We start from the raw sequence: 25,356 nt of genomic DNA, 5'->3' as shown, positions 1-25,356 counted from the left end.
GTAATGCTCTGGGCCTGGGGCTACAGAAATGAACTAGAGAGACAAGGTCCCTGCTTCCCTGGGGCTTAGAGTCCTGTGTGCGTACGTGACAGATCACAAACAAGCACACAGTCCTCTGTTGAACAATCTGTGGACAATTGGTAAAGAGCTTTATTTTTCCTCTGCCCCTTAACCCTACCTGTTTAAATATGCTATGTGGACTAGTTGAGCAATTCAGGCAGGCCCTGTAGTGTTTTTTGTTCTAAGGTAAGTAAAAAGTGCTTTGGTCACTTTTCATTACAAAAAAAGTATCAATCCAGAGTCTGCATCTGAAATGAGGAGAGGGGCAGGAGAGGTAAGGGTCAGGGACAGTCTTGGCTCCCTCTGCCTGTAGCAGTGTTTAGGGTGGTTTTTCTTCCTCATGGGGCTTTTGTGGGCTTCTCCAACATGCCCTGCTCCTCCTTCTCCACAGCTCCCCTTCCAATACAGGCTCCGACTGCCTTTTAGCTTCTGTATCTGAACCCATATTTCCCATTGCTTTCTTCAGAGATTGCCTTGCCCCTTGTCACTCTTGGGTGGAACCTACTTTAATGGTCCTTCACCTTGCTGGGAAACATGGGGAGCAGAGAAATAAGTATTGGGGACCTCTGTCAAAACCGACATAGAAAGATTCCTATATTCATATCTGGTCACAAATAAATAAAAAAGTTGTAATGTGGGTAATGCTATACTGGGCAAATTTTGAGAAGTACAAAGTGGTGTGATGTGGTGTAAAGAAACATGCTTTGGAGTCAGATGATGTGGCTTGGAATCTGACTCTGACATTTACTTATTTACTAAAGTTAAAAATAAATTGTAGCAAAATATACAGACCATAAAAGTTACCATTTTAACCATTTTTAAGTTTACAGTTGAGTGGAATTACCAACATACACATTGTTGTGCAGCCATTGTTAGCACTCATTCTCCAGAACTTTCCATCATCCCAAACTGAAAGTCTGCACTCATTAAACAATAACTCCTCTTCCCCAGCCTGTGGCAACCACCATTTCGTTTTCTGTCTCTATAAAGTTGACTACTCTATGTATCTTATTATGTTAAGTGGAATCAGACAAGATTTGTCCTTTTGTGTCTTCTGACATTTATTTTTGCATCTGTTTATTAAAGCTAAAACCTACCTATGAGGACATTTGGTACGAGACAATCACTGAGGATCATCCTTGGCAGAGAGTTTGCCTTCAATACGTTTGCTTCACTTAATCTGATGTACTCGGTAAGGGCGAAAGGACACGGACCTTCCGCTCTCGGAAAGAGTGTGCGCCTGCGCTCTGTGCTCTCTAGAGGGCGGACAAGGGCTTTGGGCTGACCAGAGCAGAGATCTCGCGAGACTGTCAGACGTGTGGCGTGAGGCGTGGGAGGAAGGTTGTGCTCTCGCGAGAACTCTTCCTTTCGGCCCTTTACTTGTTCGGGCCGGTCTCTCTCGGACGAAGCTTCCACTCCGATCGCTGGGCGCTGCGCTTGGAGCTGGTAAGAACCGTGGTGGCCCTCCAGGCCGGCGCGACTCCTCCAGCCCTCCCTCTGCGGGCTGCTCTAGGGCGCCATGACCGCTTGTCCACCGGGCCTGGGCCTGCCTTTCCCGGCCAGCCTTTCCCTCGACCCGTCCTGTCTGGGGGTCACCTTTTCTTGACTGTAGTCCGGCTGGAGGCTGCGCTCTCCCCGGGCCTCAACACTCTCTGTGCCCGGGGGCCACCACCTTCTGCCTGTCCGCCTTCTCCCGGCCCGGGGAGTGACAGCTGTAAGGTTTTGCTTGCTCTCGCCAGGGTTTCATGGGGGGAAAGAGGCTCCCTTTTTTCCCCGAACGGGCCCAGAGCATATCCATTCCTACACTGTTGGGTGGAAACGCTAGGAAGATCATGTTTTTTACGGCCCTCTGTGTGCCAGCACAACGTTACCCACCATCTCATGTAATACTCCTCCCAGCCCGAGAGAGAGCCTGATTCTCTCCTTTTTGCAGATGCAAAGAGCAACTTTTGCTCTTTCCTTGATTCATTCCACCAACAATCATTTATTTATTGCCTATGTGTTCAGGGTGTTGAGCAATGAAAACAAATGGGCACAGCAATTATTTTTGTAAAACTAAATTCCTGTGGCGGGCAACAGTGATAGAAACAGTCTTACGTGGCATGTGATACAAAGGAATGATGCGATCAAGAATGACAGCAGTCAGAGCTCTTAGAGTCTGGCAGATCACAAAAGCAGAGCTTTTTTTCGCAGTACCATTTTTCGGTGTTTTCTAATCAGAGTAAGGTTCACCACAGCATAACTGTCTTTTAGATGGATTTAGCTTTCCACCACCCATTTGGTAATTTGGAAATGTGGTTGTAAGGATCCTTGAATTACTTCTGGGGGGAGGGTGAGACGGGTAATTATAGTTGGCTCATTTCTGCACTGGGGTCCTAGCATGACATTTCTGAACTTTGAAGACTATCAGACCCTTGGAGGAAGATTTACAGCAGATGGTCCAGTGGAAATGGGGGAAAATGGGGGATGGTGCATGGATCTTGTGGCTTAGAGAAGTTACTTGGTTTTCTCTTTGGAATGTTTGCTAGGTTTTCTGTTTGGTAAGATAAATAAATAAGATAATATATATAAGGTCTAGCCCAGTAATATTCCTTACAATTTATTTCTCCTTTCCCCTATTTTCATGACACTTTTGTCCTTTGTCTCTAGGGAAAATCATAGGGGTCTAAAGTTTTATGGTATTTTGTGTTTTTAATGTTTATTTATTTTTGAGAGAGAGACAGAGTCGGGGGAGGGGTGCAGAAAGAGGGAGACACAGAATCCTTAGCAGGCTCTAGGCTCTGAGCTGCCAGTACGGAGCCCGATGTGGGGCTCAAACTCCCTAACTGCCAGATCATCACCTGAGCCGAAGTCGATGCTTACCAACGGAGCCACCCAGGTGCCTCTGTGGTTTTTTGTGTTTAAATAAACCTCTGTAATTACATTATCACGGTTGAGCAAACAGGTATTTCAAAAGTGGAAAAACATGGTGAGCCATGTAAGGGAAGGAAAATGTGATTCTCGGGGGTGGGGAAGGGTGGGGGGGGAGGAGATATTTTAGAATTAGGTAGGACTTCCCACTCCACCCTATTTTATTAAATCACCTTAGCTGTGCCAGAATCTCAGGAACTTGTGTAGAGGCTTCAGAAAACTGTGCAGGATATTCTGACACATCCCTACCCCCATTCGAAAGCCTCTTGGCTAGTGTTTTATAATAATTTCCCTCTTAGAGGAAGGGAAGGGTTACCATACTGAAAAACATTCAGAGTCCGTCATCATTGCTGCTGCTGAATTTTTAACTCTCAGTCTCTTATTTCAAAGAATTAATGTTTTCTGCTGGGTTTTTGGTGACTCAATGGAACAAATTCTCCTTTAGATCACAAGTTCACCATTTTGGCTTTAGGGACTATTATAAATAGTCAGCTTAAGCACTCAATAAATATTTGTTGAATGAATACATAAAATCTTAATACCTAAATGACCCCTCTCACATACATTGTGTGGCTGAGGAGTTAAGACTCAGACCTGGGATTAAAGATTAAATCTTGGTTCCTGCAGTTGGAAGCTTGTGATTGTAGGTAATATATTTAACCTCTCAATCCTTAGGTTCTTCCTCCTCCTCTTCCTCTTCTTCTTTTTCTTTCTCTTCCTCCTCCTCCCCTTAGGTTCTTTATTTTTAAAATTGTGGTAATATGTATCTAAAATATTTTGAGGACTAAATGAGATAATGTGTAAAAGAAAGCCTTGGCACAAAGATGTATTAAATATTTACTGAATTAATTCAACAAATATTTATTGAACACCTACTATATAACAGTGAACAAAAAGACAAAGTTCCTTCCTGTGTGGAACTTACTTTTCAGTGTGTTTTCTGAAGTGGGGTCAGAAAATAAATGGTTTTTTCATGTCAGATTGTGATAAGTGCTTTGGAGAAAAAGAAAATATATTAAGCGGGACTGTGGAGGGAAGATTTAGCCTGTATAGGATAGTGAGGAATGGCCTCACTGAGAAGAAAGCCTAAGGAAGTGATCAGATCCCCTGAGGAAGTGAAGGAGTGAGCATGAGGGTATCTGTGGGAAAGTGCAAGGGCCCGGAGGTGGAAGCAGGCTTGCTATGCTGGAGGAGCAGAAAGGGAGGCAATCAAGGCTGGACTGAGCCAGGAGAGAAGTGGGATGGGGGTGGGAGGCAGCAGTCATGAGGTTTCTGCAGGAGTCCTGGAGAAGATCATGACTTACTGAGTTGATGAGCTACATAATAAAATGTCTGTCTTTATTATCATACCCCATTCTCTGACCAAAAGTGATAAAAATAGCTACAGGTATCCCTTGCTTTTTTAAAGCTTGTGTTGTGCCACTTCGCTTTTACAAAAGACCTGCACTTGTTATCTTTTTTTGCTAACCAGAGAAATCCAAAGAGGAATTTTGCTTTTACAAGAAACGTGTAAAGGGAAAATAGTGTTCAGCATTTGTTTTGCAGTGAGCCAGCCATTATAGAGGCAGTGTGCTACCCCAGCAGCTAGAGTGGCACCGCCAATCTCCTTCTCTGAGAACTCCACTCAGCATCTCAGCAGCAGGCCACCACAGCTTTGAAGTGTGTCTGTGAGCATTAGTGCTTTATCTCAATTTATTTTGTGCATCTGTTAGATATGTCATAAGGTAGCAGAAAATCCTCAGAGGGGTTATTTTTGGGGTCTGGGAATGCTCAAAATATTTTCCATATAAATTTATGGTAATTGCGTCTTTACGTGATTTCAATTTATGAAAGGTCGCTTAGGAACACTCTACGTTTGGATAACCTTAATACCTATATAACTCTTACTGTGTGTTAAGCATTATTCTAAGTGCTTTACATATGTCAATCTTTGGGGGATTAAAAGTACACTTATCTTGATGAGCACTGAGTTAATATATGTAATTATTAAATTATTTTATTGTACACTGGGAACTAATACAACTATATATTAACTACACTGGAGATTAAAAAAAATAAAATATATTAATCTTTGACTTTTTCAAAAGAAGTATACTGACCCTCAGGATTAAGACTTGTCACTATGCATGATACAATAGAATGTGTTCCTGGTTCAGAGTGCACTTTCTGAGGCATTGCTGAAATTAGTGGAATCCGTGTCTGTTTATATACCAGTTAGGTTGCAAGTCTAAAGTGACTGTAAAGCACGAACCATTATGTATGTATTGGCTTAAGTACAGTTTCATGAAGGCTTTATAGATGTCCATGGCATTTTTATTACTCTTCTTGCTACTGTTTAGCTCCTTAAAGCTTTTGTCCACGTTTTCATTTAGGCTTTTGTTTCAGTTATGGGTATGTCGGAATACTTTGTTTCAACAAAGAGCCACAAACAATGCCTGTGGCCTAGGCTGATAAGGGGGTCAAGTTACACTAGTGAGCAGCTTTAAAGAGTGTTTCTATGCTTGTCAGTTAAAGGAACTGCCATATAGTCCTTTTCAGCTTGTCTTTGCTTGTTAAATTCTAACATTGAGTCATAACACTGCATCTAGCCTATAATACCTCAGAGCCTGACATGGTATTCATTCTCTTTGAATTAGGTAGATTCACTGGCAAGTGAATAAAATTATTTTGAGAGCACTCTTTTTACTTCTAATATGAATGATTCATTCTAATTCTCTTAGCCATTCTTATCCCAAGGCATCATCCCTGATTTTGCCTGACTTGATTATTCATTGGAATCAAGTATTCTTCTCTGGTGCTAGAAGATGTTTGGAGGCACTTTTGAGGCTTCCAGTCCTATTATCCGGCATTACCTAGAGTCCTCTACAAATGTGACAGTTTGGTTCAGTGAAGGACTGAATAGCCGACAAAATAGGTTAAAAGGTTTTTGATTATCAGTAAGGTCATAGATAAGAAGTTAAGTCTTTTAATACTTGGACAATTACTGATTTCATAAGAACATAATCTTAGGTATATTTTGAGTTTGATTTTGGCATTATTGCTAGTCCCATAAGCTTTAGAGAAGGGAAAATGTTCACTTCTGTGGGAAAACCCACAAGATGTCTATCATAAAATCAGGGATACAGTGGTATTATTACTGTGATAGTGGATAAGTAACATGTTTTCTTATCCTTGACTGTATTATAGCCAGATGTTTCAAGTTGAAAATAGGGCAGGGCCCCAGTTCTGAATGCCTACCAAACTTCTCTTGTGTCAGCTAGAATTTCTGTGGTACTGCAAAATTTTGAGAAAAAAAAATATCCGGAGTTGGCTGTAAATACAGTTAATATTTCCCCTTAACTTACAGATTTGCTGATGTTTGTGAATCTGTATAGCTGAGCTTTGATAGATCTGGTGTCAGGAAAGATACTTTTTCTCTGTGCATATCCTGGGGTCATGGTTTCAGTAGCAATACCCTTGCTGGTTTTGTCTTGTTTGAAAGAAAACTAAAAGTAAGCTTTCTGCTAGAAACATTTCCACCTCAGAAAAACCTTTCTGAATTAATGCAGGCCTTAGTGTGACATCAAGGTAATTATCTGTGTTTAAAGAAGAATTATACTATACTTATTATTTATATAAGTCTGAACTTGAACATTTGTTTATCATTTATTCATCCGTCCATTTATCAAACATATATTAAGCCTCTGTTGAGTTTAGGGTCACAGCAGCACAACTCCAGGAACACCATTCTCTTTAAGTCAAATCAGTAGAGCATATAGAATGTGAAGGGGGTTAATGCCAAGACACCCTTACCAGGCTATCTGTTGAGCATTAGGGTGAACAAAGCCAAGTAAGACATGATACCTTCTCTTGGGAGTCTTCAAGCTAAGGAGGCAGGCATGTAACATGTAATAATAGTGGCATGTTACAGGTGTCCTGCTGGAAACCTGTACAGAATATAGTGAGTCCAGAGGAGGCAGCAGCTAACTCTGTTGGCTACAACTATTGAGGAGAGGGGTGCTTGGTCAGGAAAGGCTTCATAGTGGTGGCGACTTGGGCATAGTTAGAAAGTGGACAGGTGGAGAGAAGGGAACTGGTGTTGCCGACAGAAAGAGTTGGGAGAGCCAAGTTGGACAAGGTGAACCAGCCTGGACTTTGCATGGAACAGCTGTGTAGCAGATCATGGTGTGGGGGTTTCTCTGGAGAGACAGCAGAAGAATCATGTTGGAACGACAAAATAGAGAACTTTATTGCCTTTATAAGAAATTTGGCCTGTATCTTGTAGGTAAGTGGGGAGTCATTGGAAAGTTATAGTTTATGTTCTCTTTAGATGTGATGATCTACTAGGAGTGGATGGTTCACTTGTTCTGAGATAATAAGCATAGAACTCTTGAAGCAGAAGAGAGGTAAAATACCCTTTAGAATGTAAACATTTTATAAAGATGCAAGGGCAAATAATGAAGCTTAAGGGAGTTAAGAGGAGCCTGCAAAGTGGTTTGAATGCAGAATTCTTCTAGATTTTTATGATTTCTTCCCTCCCCAGTCTTCTTATGATTATGTAATATTTAATAAATCACATCATTGTAGTAACAACCAAAGTTGGCATAAGCTGACAGAACAAACACTGACTTTCAGTAACTGTAACTCGGACTTCAAATAAGGGAGGGCTGGAGCATTTAGTGTGTGGAGGCGTTGGTTGGGATGTTTTAGACCGAATGTAGGGATTATCAGCTATGTAGGTGATGGTCAACATAGTTTCTATTGTATTCACATTGTATTTTATAAGGACATCTAAAAAGATAAACATTTTTTACATCAGTTATATTTTGATAGACTGAGAATTCCTCCTTTCTAGCCATTTGACTTAAAATACAAAGGGCCATAGGTGTGCCTGTGTGGCTCAGTCAGTTAATCATCTAACTCTTGACTTTGGCTCAGGTCATGGTGTCACGGTTCGTGGTATTGAACCCCTGTGTCAGGCTCCGTGCTGACAGTGTTGGGCCTGCTTGGGATTCTCTCTCTCCCTCCACCACCCAAAATAAATAGAGAATAAAAAAAACTTTAAGAAATTATTTTCTCATTATTTTTTGGTAATGAATGTCTGAAATCTGATCCCAGAGACTTTGTGCATCGTAGATAAAACAGGCGACTCCACAAACTGTTCTTCTGAAATCTGAGGGATGCTTAATTGAAGGTGATGACCTTTTCTGCTTGCTTTTTGTCATGTGGTTTTGCTTTACTCTTAGTAGTTATAAAAATTATTTCATATGCATAGACCAAAGCAAGTATTTTGCATTAATAAAACTGATTGAAAGGGAATGACTTGTGCTGTCTAGATTTTGTCTTCTGGCCTGATTAGATATGCAGGCTGTAAGGATTCTTTTTTGGAGCAAAGGGCACCAGACCAGAAGTACCATTAGCATGGTAATCATATAGGAATACTGTGTCAGGTAGCGTCCTAAACATTTTACATATATCATTTATGTAATTCTTATCGAGTTGGGTCCATTATTATTGTCCCCATTTTACAGACCAGGAAACTGAGGCACAGATTGGTTAAGTGACTTGCCTGTAGTTACACAGCACCTAAGTGGGAAGCAAAGTTTTGTATTCAAATGGTCCAGCTCCAGAGCCCATCCTCTTCTTTTGTATTACTGCCTCTCTAGGTAGGGCTCTTATTTTTAACTTTGGTATTCCCAGCACCTAGAATAATAGTTGGCATCTGGTAGGTGCTGCAGGCAAGCTTTTTTTGAATGAAGAGCATCCATGACTGTTTTAACAGTGGCACTGGACTGTGGCCGTGTGCAAGCATGTGATTTTTTTTTGAGACACAGACACTAGGGTACAGGTAGAGATGTGTCACAGATATGAGGGGATGTCTGAGAGGGCCTGGAACAAAAGATGAGGGCCGAACCCCAGGCGGGCTGACAGTGGTGATCTCAGGAAGCATAAGCTACTGGGAAGGGACATTCCAAGAATAACTCGGTAAGCCTTCTGACCCACGTTTGTTATATCTCTGTAATGATTAGCAGCAAAACCCTTAAGTCCTAGAAATCTTGACAATTTGGGGAATGGAGCTCGGTGGACACAGGCTAAGGGTTGGAGCTGCAGGGCGGAGGGGAGGCTGAAAGGAGCCCCGGGCGTCTGTGGGCCCCTGGGTTCCGGAAGCGGCGGGGCAGGGGGTGGGGCTTTNCCGACGTGCGCGGTCTCGGCCGCCGGTGGCTGCTGCCACTTGCGGGCGGGGCTGGGCGCGGCCCGTGTCTTTGGGGACCTTCAGCACTTGAATCCAGGAAAAAGCGGCCTCCGGCTCACCAGGGAGGTGGNTGGGCAGCCCAGGGCCGCAGCCGGAGCGCTGGGAGCCGGCTCGCCGCTCTGGGCAGGGGAAGGGGGTTCTGTGGCCTGGGCTGCGCGCATGCGTGCTGAGAGGTGACCCTGCGGGCTGCAGCTTCCTAAGGGCGACTGAGCTCTTAGAAAGTGTTGGGGAACCTGGAAAGTTGCATGAGTCATTGTTGCTTTTGAACTAGAAAAGTCATGGCTTTAGGTGGGGAATTTTGTGGTCAGTTTTCAGTTAGTTACTGCTTCGGAAAGTTGATGTACTGGGATTGATTGCTTGTAATTGTATAAAGGTAGACAGATCCTAGCGCAATAAACTCTTAAGTGTAAATCTTAAAATATGCTATAGTGATTTCATTGCTATTTTGTGTAAGTTTCTTCAGGCATTAACCTTTATTTGCGAAGTATAAAAAAATTACAGATCCTGAATTTCAAAAATACTTGTCTTGATAAAGAATTAAAAGTGGGCTGGGTCTAGGGTAAGATATATATAGTCTTTGAGTTAATGAATTGTGAAATAAAAAACAACCTTTTTTGTTTTAAAAAGAAGAAAGAACGTGTGACGTGAAGAAGAAATGTCTCAAGGTAACATGGACTATACTTTTATGTTTTTTCCCCCTGAACATTTGTACAAACGGTCTAATATATATAGTCTCATCAAAGACAACTAAATTGGCAGCATTTCAAATTTAGTAATCCATAGAACATAGATGTATGCTGTGGATTGTTTTTTAGTATGTGGGTTTCTAGCAATGATTCGGATGCCAGGAAAATACCTAAAAAGTGGACTCCTTTTTCTTTTGGAGAGGAGGTCCGGTGGGTAAGGTGATAAACACTGAAAGCTGGAAGGTGCAGCTAGAGATGACCTGGTTTAAGCCTTCATTCACACAGATGGATGGAACTCTTGAGTGATTGTGATTCAGATGTGGGATCCAGGGCTGCTGCTTGTGTCCTGCACAGTTGGGACTGGTATTTAGCAGTGTTTTGATTATTCTGAACCTGTCATGATGTGCACGAACATTATTTATTTTGTTAGCATTATCCAAGGAAGAAAGATCTGAAAAACTGTCTTAATTTCTTGCGGACTATGAAAATGGACAGAATCTTAATGGAAGTTATTGCAGTAATACAATAGCATTCCATTGGAATGTTAATTTCTTTTTGTTGTTTTTGGAATGTTAATTTCAAACTCTAGAATTCGTAAATAAAAATAATTTGTGAGCGATAATACACTAAAAGAGGAACAAGTTGGTCACACAGCATTCCAGACTAGACCTTAGGAACCTTAGTTCTAAACCCAAACCTGTTATGGCTGTGGTCCTTTAGATGGGTCATTTAAACTGTCTGGGTCTTTCGTGGCTTCGTCTGTAAAATGAGAATAGTCTACCAAAGAGATGTCAAAGAGTTTTTCAGCTTTAAAATGTGGTTTGTGTTGGTCATGAGGGTTATTTGTTTTTTTATGGTTAAACCATGTGATGACTTAGCTTCGTTTGTGGTTAGTTGCTCAATTCTGGTTTCAAGGTCTTTGGATTTCATAATTGGATTTGTGCAAACCACTGTGCAAAGATGGCATAGTTTGTAGAATTCTTTTGGGAGAGTTCTAGGTTTTCCTGGAGCTTTATTTGAGGGGCTTGTGTATCTGTTTTCTCCTACCCTCAAACCTAGGACAGGAATCCTAGAGACAGGGAAGTTTCAGAAGCACTTAAACTTTAGACTTTGTCTCAAAAAATATACATTTAAGGGAGTCTTCTTTTGAAGGTGATAGGGCAGTGGTTTGGATCATAAAGATGAATAAAAACAGACATTTTTAAAAGTCTTAAGTTGATTTGAACGTTAGAATTAGAGCTGATTTGGTCCAGTCTTTTTACAGGTAAGAAAATAGGCAAAATAGGGTCTCAAACCTGAAACAAATGGTGGATTGTTGAAAAAGACTATATGAACTAGTTCCTTCATACATGTCTCTTTGGATGTGACATTTCATAAAGCTATGAAATGTCTCATTGTGATTTGAGTTCACCTGTATAGTGGAGTTCTTGATTTCTGTTCTGAGGGCTTCCTCCTCACTGCAGTACAAAAAGGCAAGCCTTTGCATAACTACTTTCTTGGGATCTAGGCTATAGAAGCTGACTGCCTCCTCCTCTGCTGCACAGGGAAGTTAGGGAGACAGCCCAAGGCAGCAGAGAGACCAGCATCCTGGGACTGATCATAAGGAAATGAAACAGGTTTTCTTAGCGGCTGACAAATGAGCTCTAAAGATCCTTATTCTTAACAAGGTGACTGTTTTATGTGCTTGCTTCGGGAGCACATAATCAAGATGACTGTTTTATTTATTTCTTAAAAGAATTTTTTTAATGTCTTATTTATTTTTGAGAGAGAGAGAGAGCATGAACAGGAGAGGGACAGAAAGAGAGGGAGACACAGAATCTGAAGACAGGCTCTGAGCTAGCTATCAGCACAGAGCCCGAGGTGGGGCTCGAACCCACAAACTGCGAGATCATGACCTGAGCTGAAGCCGGACGCTTAACCGACTGAGCCACCCAGGTGCCCCACAAGATGACTGTTTTGAAGGATAACACTCATTTTAATTTGAAAACATGATAAACATGGGAAAAATCAGTTTGGTAACTTAAATCTCATCCTGCCTTCTGTCCATAGCTGATAAGGAGAAAACCCAGTTTGCCATATTTTGTTCTTACTGGATGGTTGTGTGGTACTTGTGATTGAACTGAAAAGACTTACTATAGGGATCTAGTAATAACAGCACTTAAATGGATTTCAGTTAGCCACCCATATGATGTAGAGCTTGGAGGTTTTGACATTGTGAAGTGCATTCTAATTTAATTTTAATCAAATTTTATGCTGTGCTAGACATTGTGGCATTCCACACAAATGGTGAGGACCTAAGAATGGGAAATTTGACACAGGTGAAATTTGGTTAATCGGAAAGACAACTAAACATGCTTTGCATAGAATTCTTAGTGCAAAGTGCAGCAACTTGTGGTAATGAGGTGACACTCCAGGTCTCCAAGTATGAGCCAGCACTTCACATGTGTTGCACAGGTGTTTTTCAGAGTCGCTACAGTGTGTACCAAGTGTACACTAATTCCTGTGCTTAAGACGTGGCAGCTTCCATTGTGAAAAAGAAGTTAGCAAAGTAGTGGGGTGCCTGGGTGGCCCAGTCGTTTAAGTGTCTGACTTATGCTCAAGTCATGATCTCATGGTTTGAGAGTTGAAGCCCTACATCAGGCTCTGTGCTGACAGCTCAGAGCCTGGAGCCTGCTTCTGATTCTGTGTCTTCCTCTCTGCCTCCCCCCAGCTCACGCTCTCTCTCTCTCTTTCTCTCTCAAAAATAAGTAAACATTAACTTAAAAAAAAAAAGTTAGCAAAGTAGTTACAGCTGGTGTTGGTGTTTTGAGGGTTGGAAAAATTTTCCACAGGGATTCCTCTCAAATTTAGTTGAGCCCTTCCTTTTTAGAAGTCATCATGGGGAGGGGCACCTGCTCAGTTGGTTGAGCACCTGATTCTTGATTTCTTCAGCTCAAGTCATGATCCCAGGGTGCTGGGATTGAGCTCTGTGCTGAGCATGGAGCCTGCCTCAGATCCTCTGTCCTTTGCTCGCTCTCTCTGTATCGGGTGAGCCCCACTTCTCTATCTCTCCCCCTCTCTGCCCCTCACTGACTTGTACCCCCTCTCTCTCGAAATAAAAAAAAGATTCTCTCCCTCTGCCCTTCTCTCCCAGGCCCCATGCACACACACACTCTCAAAAATTAAAAACAAAACAAAACAAAAACTCATTATGGGGAAACAGATTAAGGTAACAAAACAACAGTTGGAAATTACAAAGTTTCCTGAATTGCCTTCAGTTTCTTATAGGATCTCTTGGATCTTTTCCTGAGATGGTCAGAAGAAAGCCTGTTAGGCTTCTTCCTCCCATTATTTTATTTCTGAGGGTGGGGATCACACTGCTTTTGTCCCTTTCTAGCTAGCTATCTGGTCCTAAACCTGGGCATGAAGATGCAGTCTAGGCCAAAGTTCACTTTGTGTCGGAAGAGGAGTCAGCCATTTGGAGGTCTCGACACTGGGTAGGCTGTTGAGCTGAGAGCAGCCTTCTCTGAGAAGGTCCTGGACTTCAGAACCAATAGAAAGTTCTTTCATATACAGTCTCAGATGTCTCATGTTAATCCTCTCATGTTAATCACTCTGTGGGTGATCCTGAACAAATCTAAGTCTTTTTTGACAGGTCGCCAATTATTTGAGTGTAGGAATCATGTCCTCCCAGAAACTTTCTTATCTAGGCTGAACAGCTTCCCTTCCTGGAGAAATTTTTCATGGTTTTAGAGCCCCTTTTCCTTTTCTGAATGCCTTTTCTAAAGTGTGTTATTTAGAAAAAAATGTCAAATTAATGTAATAAATATTGGAAGAGATTAGTCCTGTGACAAATGCTATACTGTTGGCAAATGCAAATAGTTTGTTATTTTTCTTAGACCCTGCACAGTGCTAATTCATGTCGAGTTTAATTAAAAGTTTTCTTCCTTTTAAAAACATTTTATTCTCTTTTACTTTGTCTCCATTCAAGTTTTAAAAATTTACATTTTGTTTTATAAGATTTAAGAGCCATGTAGAGATTGTTTTGGAATCTGTTTTTTGTCAAAGTCCTGTGTTAACCCCAACTTTAATGTCTGTCTTATGTTTTTATCCATGTACTTAGGGAAAATAGTTGAGTAATTGGGGAAAACATACGTCTAAAAACTTCACAGGCTCTCCTCAGTCTGTTATCCTTTGAGTTGTTTGTAAAAAATAATCTGTTTAATTGTAGTTCTGTTTAGCTCATATTCACTGTCCTCGAAGACAGTATGTAACTTTGTCACAAGGCCACACTATCGAGCATCCAGATAGATCGTGGCTGCAGGATTGCGCTGAGGGCCAGTTTAGTAAAACTATTCAAGAAGGAAATAATTTTGGTATCATTGGGGGCTTAGGGAACACCTGCTGGGCTACACTGATTACTACTTTTTTCTAAGTGTTTAGAAATGATCTCTGATTCTAGATCTATCCAGGATAGACACCAGACTTCTTCCAGGAGTTTTTGTCAAGCTTTGCTTCATTGTTTTTCCAATGCTCTTCTATCTGAGTCTCCTATTATGTCATTGGTTATGTGCTGTTCTTTCCACTTCTGTTTCTTTTTGAAAACCCCCTGTAGCTTCCCACACCAATGCCTGTGAACACTTCCCTTATATCAGAATCCTATGAAAGTGTTTTGTAATATTTACATTCTTCACAACTTCTTAGTTATGATACCATCCCTAAGTTCTTCCTAAATTAAAAAAAAGTTCTATAGAAAAGAGAAAAGAGGAAATACATTAAAATTTCTTTTTTCTCAATAAATATAGGTAAGTGCCAGATGTAAACAATGTCCTGAACTCTGTTTACCGAGTTACTGGTTTGTAGCTACTTTTCAAAGTAATTATGGATCCGTCTAGACCTTTTAGTCTTCACCTCTAAATCTATAAGACAAGAGCACATGCCCCCTATGATTTTATGTGTTATAAATAGAAATTTATATTCTAGTGTTTTCTTTTAACTTTTTGGAGACTATATATTGCCCTATCAGTATAGGAAAATTAGTGTTTTTTAGGAACAGTCTGTTCACATGTGAAGTATCACTAAACTAGATGCCTAGAATTAAATGGCAGGAATGCAGTAGTGGTGAGCAGGAAGGAAGAAACAGTGTTTATTGAGTGTACTATGTGCCGGGTCGTGTGTTGGAAGTAATCTAATTACGTTAGTTATTGGGAACTGGTTGGAATGATCATTTGGGGGAATGATTGAAAGGTGGTTTTTGGTTGCAATTACAGTGCAATTTAGATTTTTATTTTTTCTTTCAAAGGAACAGTGAGCAGAATGAGTACCTCACAGGACCAGAGTGGCTGCTGCAGTAATAGAGAACCCCTTTTGAGGTGTTGTGATGCACGGAGGGACTTGGAGCTTGCTATTGGTGGAGTTCTCCGGGCTGAACAGCAAATTAAAGATAACTTGCGAGAGGTGTGATGTGCGCTTTTTTCTCCCCTTGTCTGGGCTCTTAGCACAGGGCTGGTTAGAGCATGGCCAAGGGCTTGACTTCTCAGTGACAACCAAAAAGTTGCATCCACGCCATGCACAGTATGCTTGAAATATTAATGCTTTTGATCCCCAAGGGAAACTAAACAGATGGTAGAAGAGTCTGGAAAACCTTGTACCACCGTAAAGAGTTCAGTTCAGCATGCATTGTGTGTGGTCCCTGTGTCAAAAACTGCCATCAATAAAACATAACAAAATGAATGGAATGCATTGTGTCCTTGATGCATAAAGGGTGGCACTTCATCATGTCCCCTGCCATCTTTTAACTTGGTGGTGGCATGGTTTCGTTGGTGGCATGGTTCTGTAAATAACTTTATCTATTAGAGCAAGCCAGAATGAAATCTTTTTGTTCCATTGGCCTAATAGTACTCTGTTGCTAAGTGGGAAGACCAAGTATTACATGACTTTGAAATACAACTTTATTTTATATAGAAAAATTTGTTTTAAAATCGTCTCGTGTGAAGTCCCATGGATAATTTATGGCTGTTTTGATTTCTTTCCTTAGGATTTTTATATTTGTCCTTTGCTGAATTGCTATTTATACTTCCAGAAACATTTAATTGATAGTTTTACTTAAACCATCTGCCCTAATGGTCTTGAAGCTATTGACATGTAGTGGCACATCTCTTTACTGAATTGGCTTATTGTAAATGGATTGCTCATTTGTAGAGTGAGAAAACAGATAAGGGCTAGCTATTAAATTAATACTCCTATTGTACTGCATTGATGAATTTGTAAGACTATAGGTTTTCAAATTATATGAAAAACTGAGGGGGATCAGTATTACATATCATTTTATTTTCTCTTGATTACTTTAGGCCACCCAAATAAACTGGTTCCTCTTCAGAGGGAGGGTGTATTGAGTGAGGATTTTAGAGCCTATGAATGTCTGTATGGCTGGAATTCTTAAACTGGGTCCATGGAGCTTTGGCGGTTTCATGGATGGGCTTTGGGACCCTAAACCCTGAAATTAGAGGCAAAATTTTGAGTATGTAATATGTATTTTTCTGGGGAGATGCTCCATAGATGTCACTGGGTAACCAAAAGGTTGTGTGACCTGCCCAGAGTTTAAGAACCTCACCATTCTGTGGGAAACACCATTCTTTGGGCTTACAACAGTAGTGAAGCTTAAAGATATGCATTTCCTAGGTTAAAGCCCAGATTCACAGCTGCATAAGCCGTCACCTAGAATGTCTTCGAAGCCGTGAGGTTTGGCTATATGAACAGGTGGATCTCATCTATCAGCTTAAAGAGGAGACGCTTCAGCAGCAGGCCCAACAGCTCTACTGGGTAAGGTGGTTGCCAGGTGGTAATTGGTTTGACTGTGGTTTTTGGTTTCCAGAGAATGTCTTTCCTATAATGTGGCATTAATATAGATCAGGTAAAGGTTTAATCTCAAGTACTGTTTGTTAACTTGGATATACTCGGTGTTTCATTTTTTTCTTACAGTTACTGGGCCAGTTCAATTGTCTTATTCATCAACTGGAGCGCACCCAAAACAAAGATCTAGCCAATCAAGTCTCTGTGTGCCTAGAGAGGTAAAGATGTTTTTTGTTTTGACTTTTGGCTTTTTGACTTTGATATTTTTTTTAAAAAGTCAATTTTTTTTTTGAGAGCCCGTGCACGCGGAAGTGGGGGAGGGGCAGAGAGAGAGAGAGAGACACAGAGCATCCAAAGCAGGCTCTGTGCTGTCAGCACAAAGCCCAATGTGGGATGTTCAACTGATAGAGCCACCCAGGCACCCCTAAAGAAGTCAATTTTGTAACTCATTGTATGTCTTGGATTTAACTTGACTTCTCTTTTTCTGTGATAAGGTCATCCTACTTTATTATACTGGGTGGTACATAGTTAAGTCATCTACTTGTGATGATTTTCTTAGAAAAGTAGTCCTTTCAGATTACTCAGTTTGGTTTGTTTTAGATTAAAATAGTACTTCTTAAAAATAGCCAGATTTTGTTTATCTTTTCTCCAGGCTGGGAAGTTTGACCCTCAAACCTGAAGATTCAACTGTCCTGCTTTTTGAAACGGACACAACTGCTCTGCGCCAGGCCATCACCACATTTGGATCCCTCAAGACCATTGTGAGTAGTGTTGATCTCAGATAATTCATAGTGCACTTCTCAGATCTATGGACTCACAGATGGTCTTAAAAACATCGCATTTTTACTGTGAATAGTGGCTTTCTTGAGAATTTTGTAAACTTTAGAAGTTTCACATTCTAAGTAAGTTGATTGAGCATTAGGCTGTGGTAGTTCTTGCAGTGTGGTATTGATTTACTGATAATCTCCAGAATTCATCTTGTATCTCTATATTTTATTAAAATATTTTTTAAAATGTTTTTATTTTATTTTTATTATTTTTTAATGTTCACTTATTTTTGAGAAAGACAGACAGACATCATGAACAGGGAAGGGGAAGAGAGAAAGGGAGACACAGAATCCAAAGCAGGCTTCGGGCTCTGAGCTGTCAGCATAGAGCCCAACGTGAGGCTCAAACTCATGAACCATGAGATCATGACCTGAGTCAAAGTTGGACGTCCAGCTGACTGAGCCACCCAGGCGCCCCTTTTTATTTTATTTTTGAGAGCAAGAGACAGAGCACAAGCAGAGGAGAGGCAGAGAGAGAGAGAGACAGACAGACAGACAGACAGCATCCGAAGCAGGCTTGAGGCTCTGAGCTGTCAGTACATAGCCTGATGCAGGGCTCAAAGTCACTAACTGTGAGATCATGACCTGGGCCAAAACCAAGAGTCAGATGTTTAACTGACTGAGCCACCTAAGTGCCCCGGTCTTGTACCTCTTTAAATAACTTGACCGTACGTGGTTTTTGGTTTTTTTGTTTGTTTGTTTGTTTTTTAAAATTTTATTTTTAAGTAATCTCTACACCTAGTGTGGGCCTTGAACTCATAACTCTTAGATCAGGAGTTGCATGCTTTACCAACTGAGCCAGCCAGCCGCCCCTTTTTAAATACTTTGATCTATTTCTTATAAGATATTTCTTGAATGGTCTTTTTTAAGTTTAGTTTTCCATTTTGAGAGAGAGCAGGTGAGGGGCAGAGAGAAGGAGAGACAGAATCCCAAGCTGTCTCTGTGTTGTCAGTGAGGAGCCCTACACCGGGCTTGAACGCATGAACTGCAAGATCATGATTTGAACTGAAATCAAAGTTGGACATTTAACCAACTGAGCCACCCAGGCGCACCCTGAATGGTCTTTAAAGAACCAAACGTGTTCTCACTTGGGTCTTATTAAAAGCAGTAATAGGGGCGCCTACTTGGCTTAGTTGGTTAAGCGTCTGACTTCAGCCCAGGTCATGATCTTGCAGTTTGTGAGTTCGAGCCTGGCATTGGGCTCCGTGCTGACAGCTCAGAGCTTGGAACGCATTTCAGATTCTGTGTCTCTCTCTGCACCTCCCCCACTCAGGCTTTGTCTCTTTCCTTCGAAAATAAACACACAAAAAAATTTTTTTTAAGCAGTAATACTACCAATTCTGATGATTTCTCTTGTATGATGGTAGTTATATAGTAGATAGAGAATTCTCAGATTTCATAACTACTTGTAGGTCATTGAGTTTAGTATAAAGAATATTTATTTTGTTGAAATGGTAATAATGCTTTGCTCTATGACATTGAGGAATTACAGTGTCAGGGCCTCTGGGTGGCTCAGTCAGTTAAGTGTCCGACTTTGGCTTAGGTCATGATCTTACGGTTCATAGGTTCGAGCCCTGCATCAGGCTCTGTGCTGACAGCTAGCTCAGAGCCTGGAGCCTGTTTCAGATTCTGTATCTCCCTCTGTCTCTGACCCTCCCCTGCTCTCTCTCTCTCTCAGAAATAAATAAAACAAAAAAAAAATTGTTCCAGGAATTACAGTGTCAATTTTTTGGAATGAAAGCATAATTTGCATTTCAAAGATTAATTTGCTTTTATTTTGTAGCAAATTCCTGAGCACCTGATGGCTCATGCTAGTTCATCATCAAATATTGGGCCCTTTCTGGAGAAAAGAGGTTATATCCCATTGCCAGAACAGGTAAAATGTCATTTTGTTTCTGGTAAAGAAGTTATTATTTGACTTATGTTTCTTTTGACTAAATCACCTTGTTTTGCTACCATTTATTTGTAAAAAGGCACAAGTGATAATGAGTTAGTTTATGCAGTTAAATTCTCCTTTTGAGACTGAATGACAGAAATTTAGAGGTTTTATAGATGTTAAGAGCGAAAGTTATTGTTAGCAATCCATAAGAAATTATCATTAGCTCTCTGATTGGGGTAGTTCTCTATTGGGGAACCTTCTCTTTATAATTCATAGAGATGATTTACTTCTTAAGGCTATGTGAATATAGGCTCCTAGATGTTTTAAGTGGAAACCCTGGAGATGAGGTGTACTTCTTGAAGTGGAGGCTTAGGGAAGTCATGTGACTTGTACAGGGTCAGCTGGAAGCCAAAATTAGAAAGCTTGGATCTCCTTTCTTGGTGAACTTTTGACAGCATTTGGCATTGCCTTGTTAAGCACTGAAGTATTATGTGATTAGCAGAAGTCAGCGTCCAGCACCACTGCTGTCTCTCTAAGCGAATGGCTCCTTGGAAGCAAACCTGCCAGTGGTCGTCAGGCTCCGTACATACCCAGCACCAACCTCCAGGACTGGCTCACACAGAAGCAGACCTTGGAGAATAGTCAGGTGTGTGTTGATGCCTTTATTGTTTCTGAGTAGATGCAGTTGTAGATGGGGTTAGTTATTAATATTTAGTGTACGTCTTTTAGTTTTGAGTTCTAGTCTTGAAATACTTTTATGTGTTTTTATTACAACAGTGACACCTCTTCACTATAGGTAAGGTAGAAAACAGAGAACTATAAAGAAATACAAACCCATAACCCCAACATACAGAGATAACTTTTTAACATTTTCATGTATATACTTCCATTTTTTTATGTGTACATGTACTTAAATCTGTAAATCCTGTTTTGGCTAGCAGATTTTTTTCACTAAGGGACATGAATATATTTATCTTTCGTTTAATTTCTTCCTTAAAATCCTTAATTTTTCTGAGTATAAACACAGTTCCTCTGAACAGCCAGGAGTCATTAATTTGTGCACATTCTTGAAAAATTCCTTAGTAGTAAAATCCTAGAAATTTATAAATTGCATTTCTAGAGTATAATTCTGCACACCCTTTAAGACTTTTGATATGTACTGTCAGTTTGGCTTTCTAGGAAGTTGATAGCAGTTTATATTCTGAAGAATATTCAGAATATTGAGGGGTGCTTCCTTCTGAAACTTCTCTAATAGTGGTAATCATTTATAACCCTATTTTCTTTGAATTTGATACAAAGTAACAATTTTGCTTTTGTTTTGAAGTGTCTTTGATTATGGAGGTTGAGTATCTTTCATGTTTATTAGCCTTTGATGACTTTCCTAATATCATTTGTTCATTTTTGTCTTCTTTATTCATAAACGCATATTATGTAGAACTGCTAGCCTCTTTTTTATCAAATATGCTACAGATACTTTCTCCTAGTTTGTATTTGATATTTTTCCATTTTTTTGAAACTACAGAAAATTATGTTCTTCAGTGATATGTTTTAATATCCCAGCAGAGAAATTCTTTGTCTCTTGGTCTTACATACTTAAATTTAGAAACACTGGGCAGTGCTATAAATTTGCATAGAGAAGTCTTGAGCGTATAGAAGTCTTGAACCCCAAAGCAGTCATAATGTGCTGGTGAACTAATACCGTGTGCTTCTTGTGTAGACTTCTGCCAGAGCCTGCAATTTCTTCAGTAATGTCTGGGGCAACCTGAAGGGCTTAGAAAACTGGCTCCATAAGAGTCAGCAACAAGAGGTCCCTGAAAAACCAACTTCCCAAAAGTGTAATAGCCGTTCTACTACCAGTTCTTACTCCATTGAAATTGAGAAGGTTGGAGATCTGGAGCTTCTTGATCAAGATGAGATGGATCTTTCTGATTGGCTGGTGACTCCTCAGGAATCCCAGAAGCCGCAGAAGCCTGGCAAAGGCAGCTGTGAAGCCAGTGAGAAGTTTAAGCTCCTGTTTCAGGTGTTCCAGGAACCGTACAGTGTGAGTGAGTGGCTTGTCAAGCCCGATTCCTGTACCAATTGTCGGGGCAACCAGCCCAGAGGTGTGGAGATTGAAAACCTGGGCAATCTGAAGTGCCTGAATGACCACTTAGAGGCTAAGAAACCCTTGTCCACTCCCAGCATGACTACAGAGGATTGGCTTGTCCAGAACCATCAGGAGCCATATAAAGTAGAGGAGGTGTGCAGAGCCAATGAGCCCTGTACGAGCTTTGCAGAATGTGTCTGTGATGAAAACTGTGAGAAGGAAGCTCTGTGTAAGTGGCTTCTAAAGAAAGAAGGGAAAGATAAAAATGGTGTGCCTGTGGAACCAAATCCTGAGCCTGAGAAGTGTATAGATTCCCTGAGTGTGTGGCTCTGTCCTTCCAGAAAAGAGGCAACAGAACAAGCTAAGACAGCAAAGGCAGTGGCTCCTTCTGGTATTGCTGATTCCTTCCAAGTCATAAGGAGCAGTCCCCTGTCAGAATGGCTCATCACCCCGTCCCGCAAAGAAGGATGTCTGAAGGAAGTGCCTAGTACAGAGGACAGAGCTGGCAAACAAAAGCTTGTGAACCTCGAGGCCACAGCTGACTGGGTCTTGCCGGGAAACAAGATGGGAAACCTCAGCCAGTTATCCTCAGCAGAAGACAAGTGGCTACTTCGAAAGAAGGCCAAGGTGAGCACAGGTGTCACAGTATTACCATTTGAAATGTATTTAATAGATTTGTACTTTCTTAATCCCAAACCTTGCAAATGGGCCAGATCCTTAAATGTGTTGATGTTACTTGGCTTAGGTATTAATTTTGATGCCATGTTAGAATGGAAGATTTGTGATTATTCAGATTTAAATTTTTATACATTTTCCAGGTCCCCAGTCCCCATGCTGCAGGAAAGAAAAAACCCAGCCCACCCAGCCCATTTTATTGGCTGTCTATGGAAAAGATTAAAGAGTTGTACCTTTGCTTTTGTTTATTAGAAAGAATGTCCAAGATTTATTACAAAATGGCCAGCATTATTCCTTATAGACACTACACTCTTTGGAAAATGAGTTAAGTTGGTCTTTTGCCTCCCAGTTGTTATGTAACAACCCACCCTTTTTGTCTTCTTGCAGGAAGTATTACTTAATTCACCCCTGCAGGAGGAACACAACTTTCCCCAAGACCGTTACGGCCTCCCAGCAGTTTGTGACCTCTTTGCCTGTATGCAGCTTAAAGTTGACAAAGAAAAGTGGTTGTATCGAACTCCTTTACAGGTGGGTGTACATGCCACTGGTGTAAAAAAAAAAAATGACAGATTTTAGCTGCTTGTAAATGTTTTGTCTTCTGTTTGGATTCATAGTTTGCCCATTGAACTTTCCTATTAATGGTATGTCTGTTAAGCAAGTGTGTGGGGGGGGGAATCATAGCAGTTTCAGGAATTTCACTTGAACTTGCTTTATGAAATAACTAGGACACACTTTCAAGAGGGATACAGCTGTCGGGAATTTTCAGTCTGTGTGGATTCTAATAGTTTTTTGAGAAATTAGAGCTTTCAGGTAGGGAGAGATTTGCTTTTACCTTACAGTGAAGTGACTTTTAATCTGTGGGCTTTTTTTTTTACAGATGTGAAGGGATGGAACACGGAAGTCAAGCAACTTTTCTGCAAATTATCACACCTCCATGAGCCGAGTGACTGTGTGGCTTGCCAAATCATTGTGTTTCTGGGTCTGCCCAGTCAGCTTCATTCCTTTCCTGCCTAATTTTGAACTAGTTAAGAGAAATAAGTCATCATATTATGAGTTACTGTGTAAAAGAAAAAGGCTGTTGATGCTGAGGTGATTCAGTTCCTTCTTACAGAAGTATTAACTTAAATTCACCCCTCCACTAGAAACATAGCATCTTGGTGGATAGGTCTTTTTCATAAGCCTCTACCGCTCCTTAGATTGGGTTGTTACTAGAAGTACATTAAAACACTGTAGTTTTAAAAATGAAATAGTTCTATAATCAAGGTGTGTCGGTGTATTCAAAAGCTAGTAAACTTCCCTAACCCTTTGATTGCCTTCCTTTAGATGCTTCCCTTGCTGTGGGTTTTTTTCTGTTGGTGGGGGAAGTAATGATTCTTCTGTTTAATTAATTCAATATATTTCACACAAATAGTTAATTTTGCCAATACAGTGATTTTTTTTAACCAAAAGGTGTATTAACAATCTTGGCATTTTTTGGCATTACAAAACTTTACGTGTCAGATTCTACATTATTTTTCTCCTTTTGAGACTCAGCTACTGCAAATTTTCTTTTTCCGTTTTGTTACTATAGTATCTCCTGTATTTAGAAGAGCTCCACATTGCTTCAAGACTGTATTCAGAGTAGTCCTAGCCACTTAAAATTATTCTGAATTCCAGGCAAAAGAGCCCTAGTGCTGACTAGTCAAACAGCAAAAGGCAAGACCTGTTGGAAATGCAGTATTTGAGCTATTTGCTATCCTAAGAGTTATTGGTGCATCCTGTGTAAATGGAAGCTGAGCCTGACACCTGGTGCTTTTAACTAGGGATAGATAAGTGTCCTCTCACTGCAGGCATAGCGAACCTATACCTCCAAAAGTAGAATGCAGTGACCTTTTAGTGAATAGGCCATTTTGAACACTTGTGCCTTGGGGTGTTTACTGAAGCTTTATGAAAACTTGAATGTTTTCTCAGTATGCTTTATGAAGTTTCTCTGTAGGAAATGGGATTTATAATGTTTTTAAATTCTCTAAAATGAGGTAACTTAGCTGCTTTCCAGGCTTTTAAACTATTAAGCCACTCAGCTTGCCTGTGTTATTCTTAATACTTTTCGAGTTTGTGATGTGGTCATCTAGGAAGTCCTATTTTAGGGAAACTTCACAGTCCTGTAGTTCTTGCCATACAACTTTGTTAGACTTCTTGAATCACAACTGAAAAGAGCCCGTTTTTTGGTCCCCCCCCCAAATACCACTTGGAACTTTAATAAAAGTGACAGGTAAAAACTTAAGGAGCGTTTTCCATTATCTTAGGGTGAAGAAAGTTTGTAGTTTTTGAGGTTTAACAATGTATTCCTGATTTTACATTCATCACTATGTTAATGAGTATGTAAAACATTCTTTTGCATTGATGCATTTTGTACCTCCCTCCATTAAAAGCATAACAGCCAGAGTTGTTGTGTGTATTTGTAAAACTGCCTTGTCACAAAATGTTCTACCACGTTCAACTTTGGTTAGGAGTACAGCTGAGAAACAACTTGAACATAAATTGTTTTTATATTCACTTAAATATTAGTGTATTTTTATGAAACTTAAAATTAGCAGATAGGTATCTTACTAACTTCATTTGTAGGCTTTTCCTGCAGACTTCAGATCTACCTTTAATTTTTAATCTGTTCTGTATGAAATATATTAAACTCATTTTTCTTAAAAACCAGAGGCCTTCAGCCAAGGTTCAGTGCTTTCCTGTCAAATTCCTTACTAGGTGCATGCAAAAGGCCCTACTTTTACTCTTCTTTCCCATCCTAATAACCACCAGTTGTTTTGTATTTATTGTGCATATGTGTCACGTGCAGTGCAGTTTTATTTAAGTTTACTTCATAGATGACAAAACTCAGAAAATTAAGTTAACTTGCCCTTACCTCCTTTAGTTTTCCCAAGGCTCCCTTAAATTGTAGCTCTTATCTATTTCCTCTAATGATCTGTTTCTAATTTTCCTAAGTAAGGAGAGGAGTTAAAGAGTACAAAGTTAAGCATGAATGTTGGACAGACTGTTCACTACTCTATCAACAGAAAAACTGTAACCTAGCCGTTAACGGTGCCAAGTAGCCCTTCATTTCAACACAACCATGAAGCTGTGTTGGGCCTAGGTGAGCAGACAGTCACTTTCATTTTATACCCAGAGAAAGTTTTTATTTT

The 25,356-nt window shown here is 40.4% G+C and overlaps 1 protein-coding gene across 3 annotated transcripts; it reads left to right on the top strand.

The window, feature by feature from the left end:
- The first annotated feature begins 1,427 nt into the window (after positions 1 to 1,427).
- Positions 1,428 to 24,610, top strand: NCOA4 (nuclear receptor coactivator 4). 3 transcript variants are annotated; one of them, XM_077746430.1, is made up of 10 exons: positions 1,428 to 1,506; positions 15,170 to 15,324; positions 16,549 to 16,689; positions 16,849 to 16,937; positions 17,372 to 17,480; positions 19,330 to 19,422; positions 19,925 to 20,071; positions 21,143 to 22,138; positions 22,574 to 22,714; positions 23,064 to 24,610. In XM_077746430.1, the coding sequence occupies exons 2-10, from the start codon at positions 15,184 to 15,186 to the stop codon at positions 23,067 to 23,069; spliced, it is 1,863 nt and encodes a 620-aa protein (XP_077602556.1). In that variant the 5' UTR covers positions 1,428 to 1,506; positions 15,170 to 15,183; the 3' UTR covers positions 23,070 to 24,610. The 3 variants fall into 3 exon arrangements, with proteins under 3 accessions (XP_077602556.1, XP_077602555.1, XP_077602554.1); XM_077746429.1 differs by lacking the exon at positions 1,428 to 1,506 and adding an exon at positions 9,819 to 9,867 and having other exon boundaries at positions 19,928 to 20,071; XM_077746428.1 differs by lacking the exon at positions 1,428 to 1,506 and adding an exon at positions 9,819 to 9,867.
- Positions 24,611 to 25,356: the final 746 nt, after the last annotated feature.

The sequence above is a fragment of the Crocuta crocuta genome, unplaced genomic scaffold, assembly GCF_008692635.1.
Source record: "Crocuta crocuta isolate KB4526 unplaced genomic scaffold, BGI_CrCroc_1.0 scaffold28, whole genome shotgun sequence".
NCBI classification, from domain to species: Eukaryota; Metazoa; Chordata; class Mammalia; order Carnivora; family Hyaenidae; genus Crocuta; species Crocuta crocuta.
This window is presented reverse-complemented; position numbering and strand designations above follow the sequence as displayed.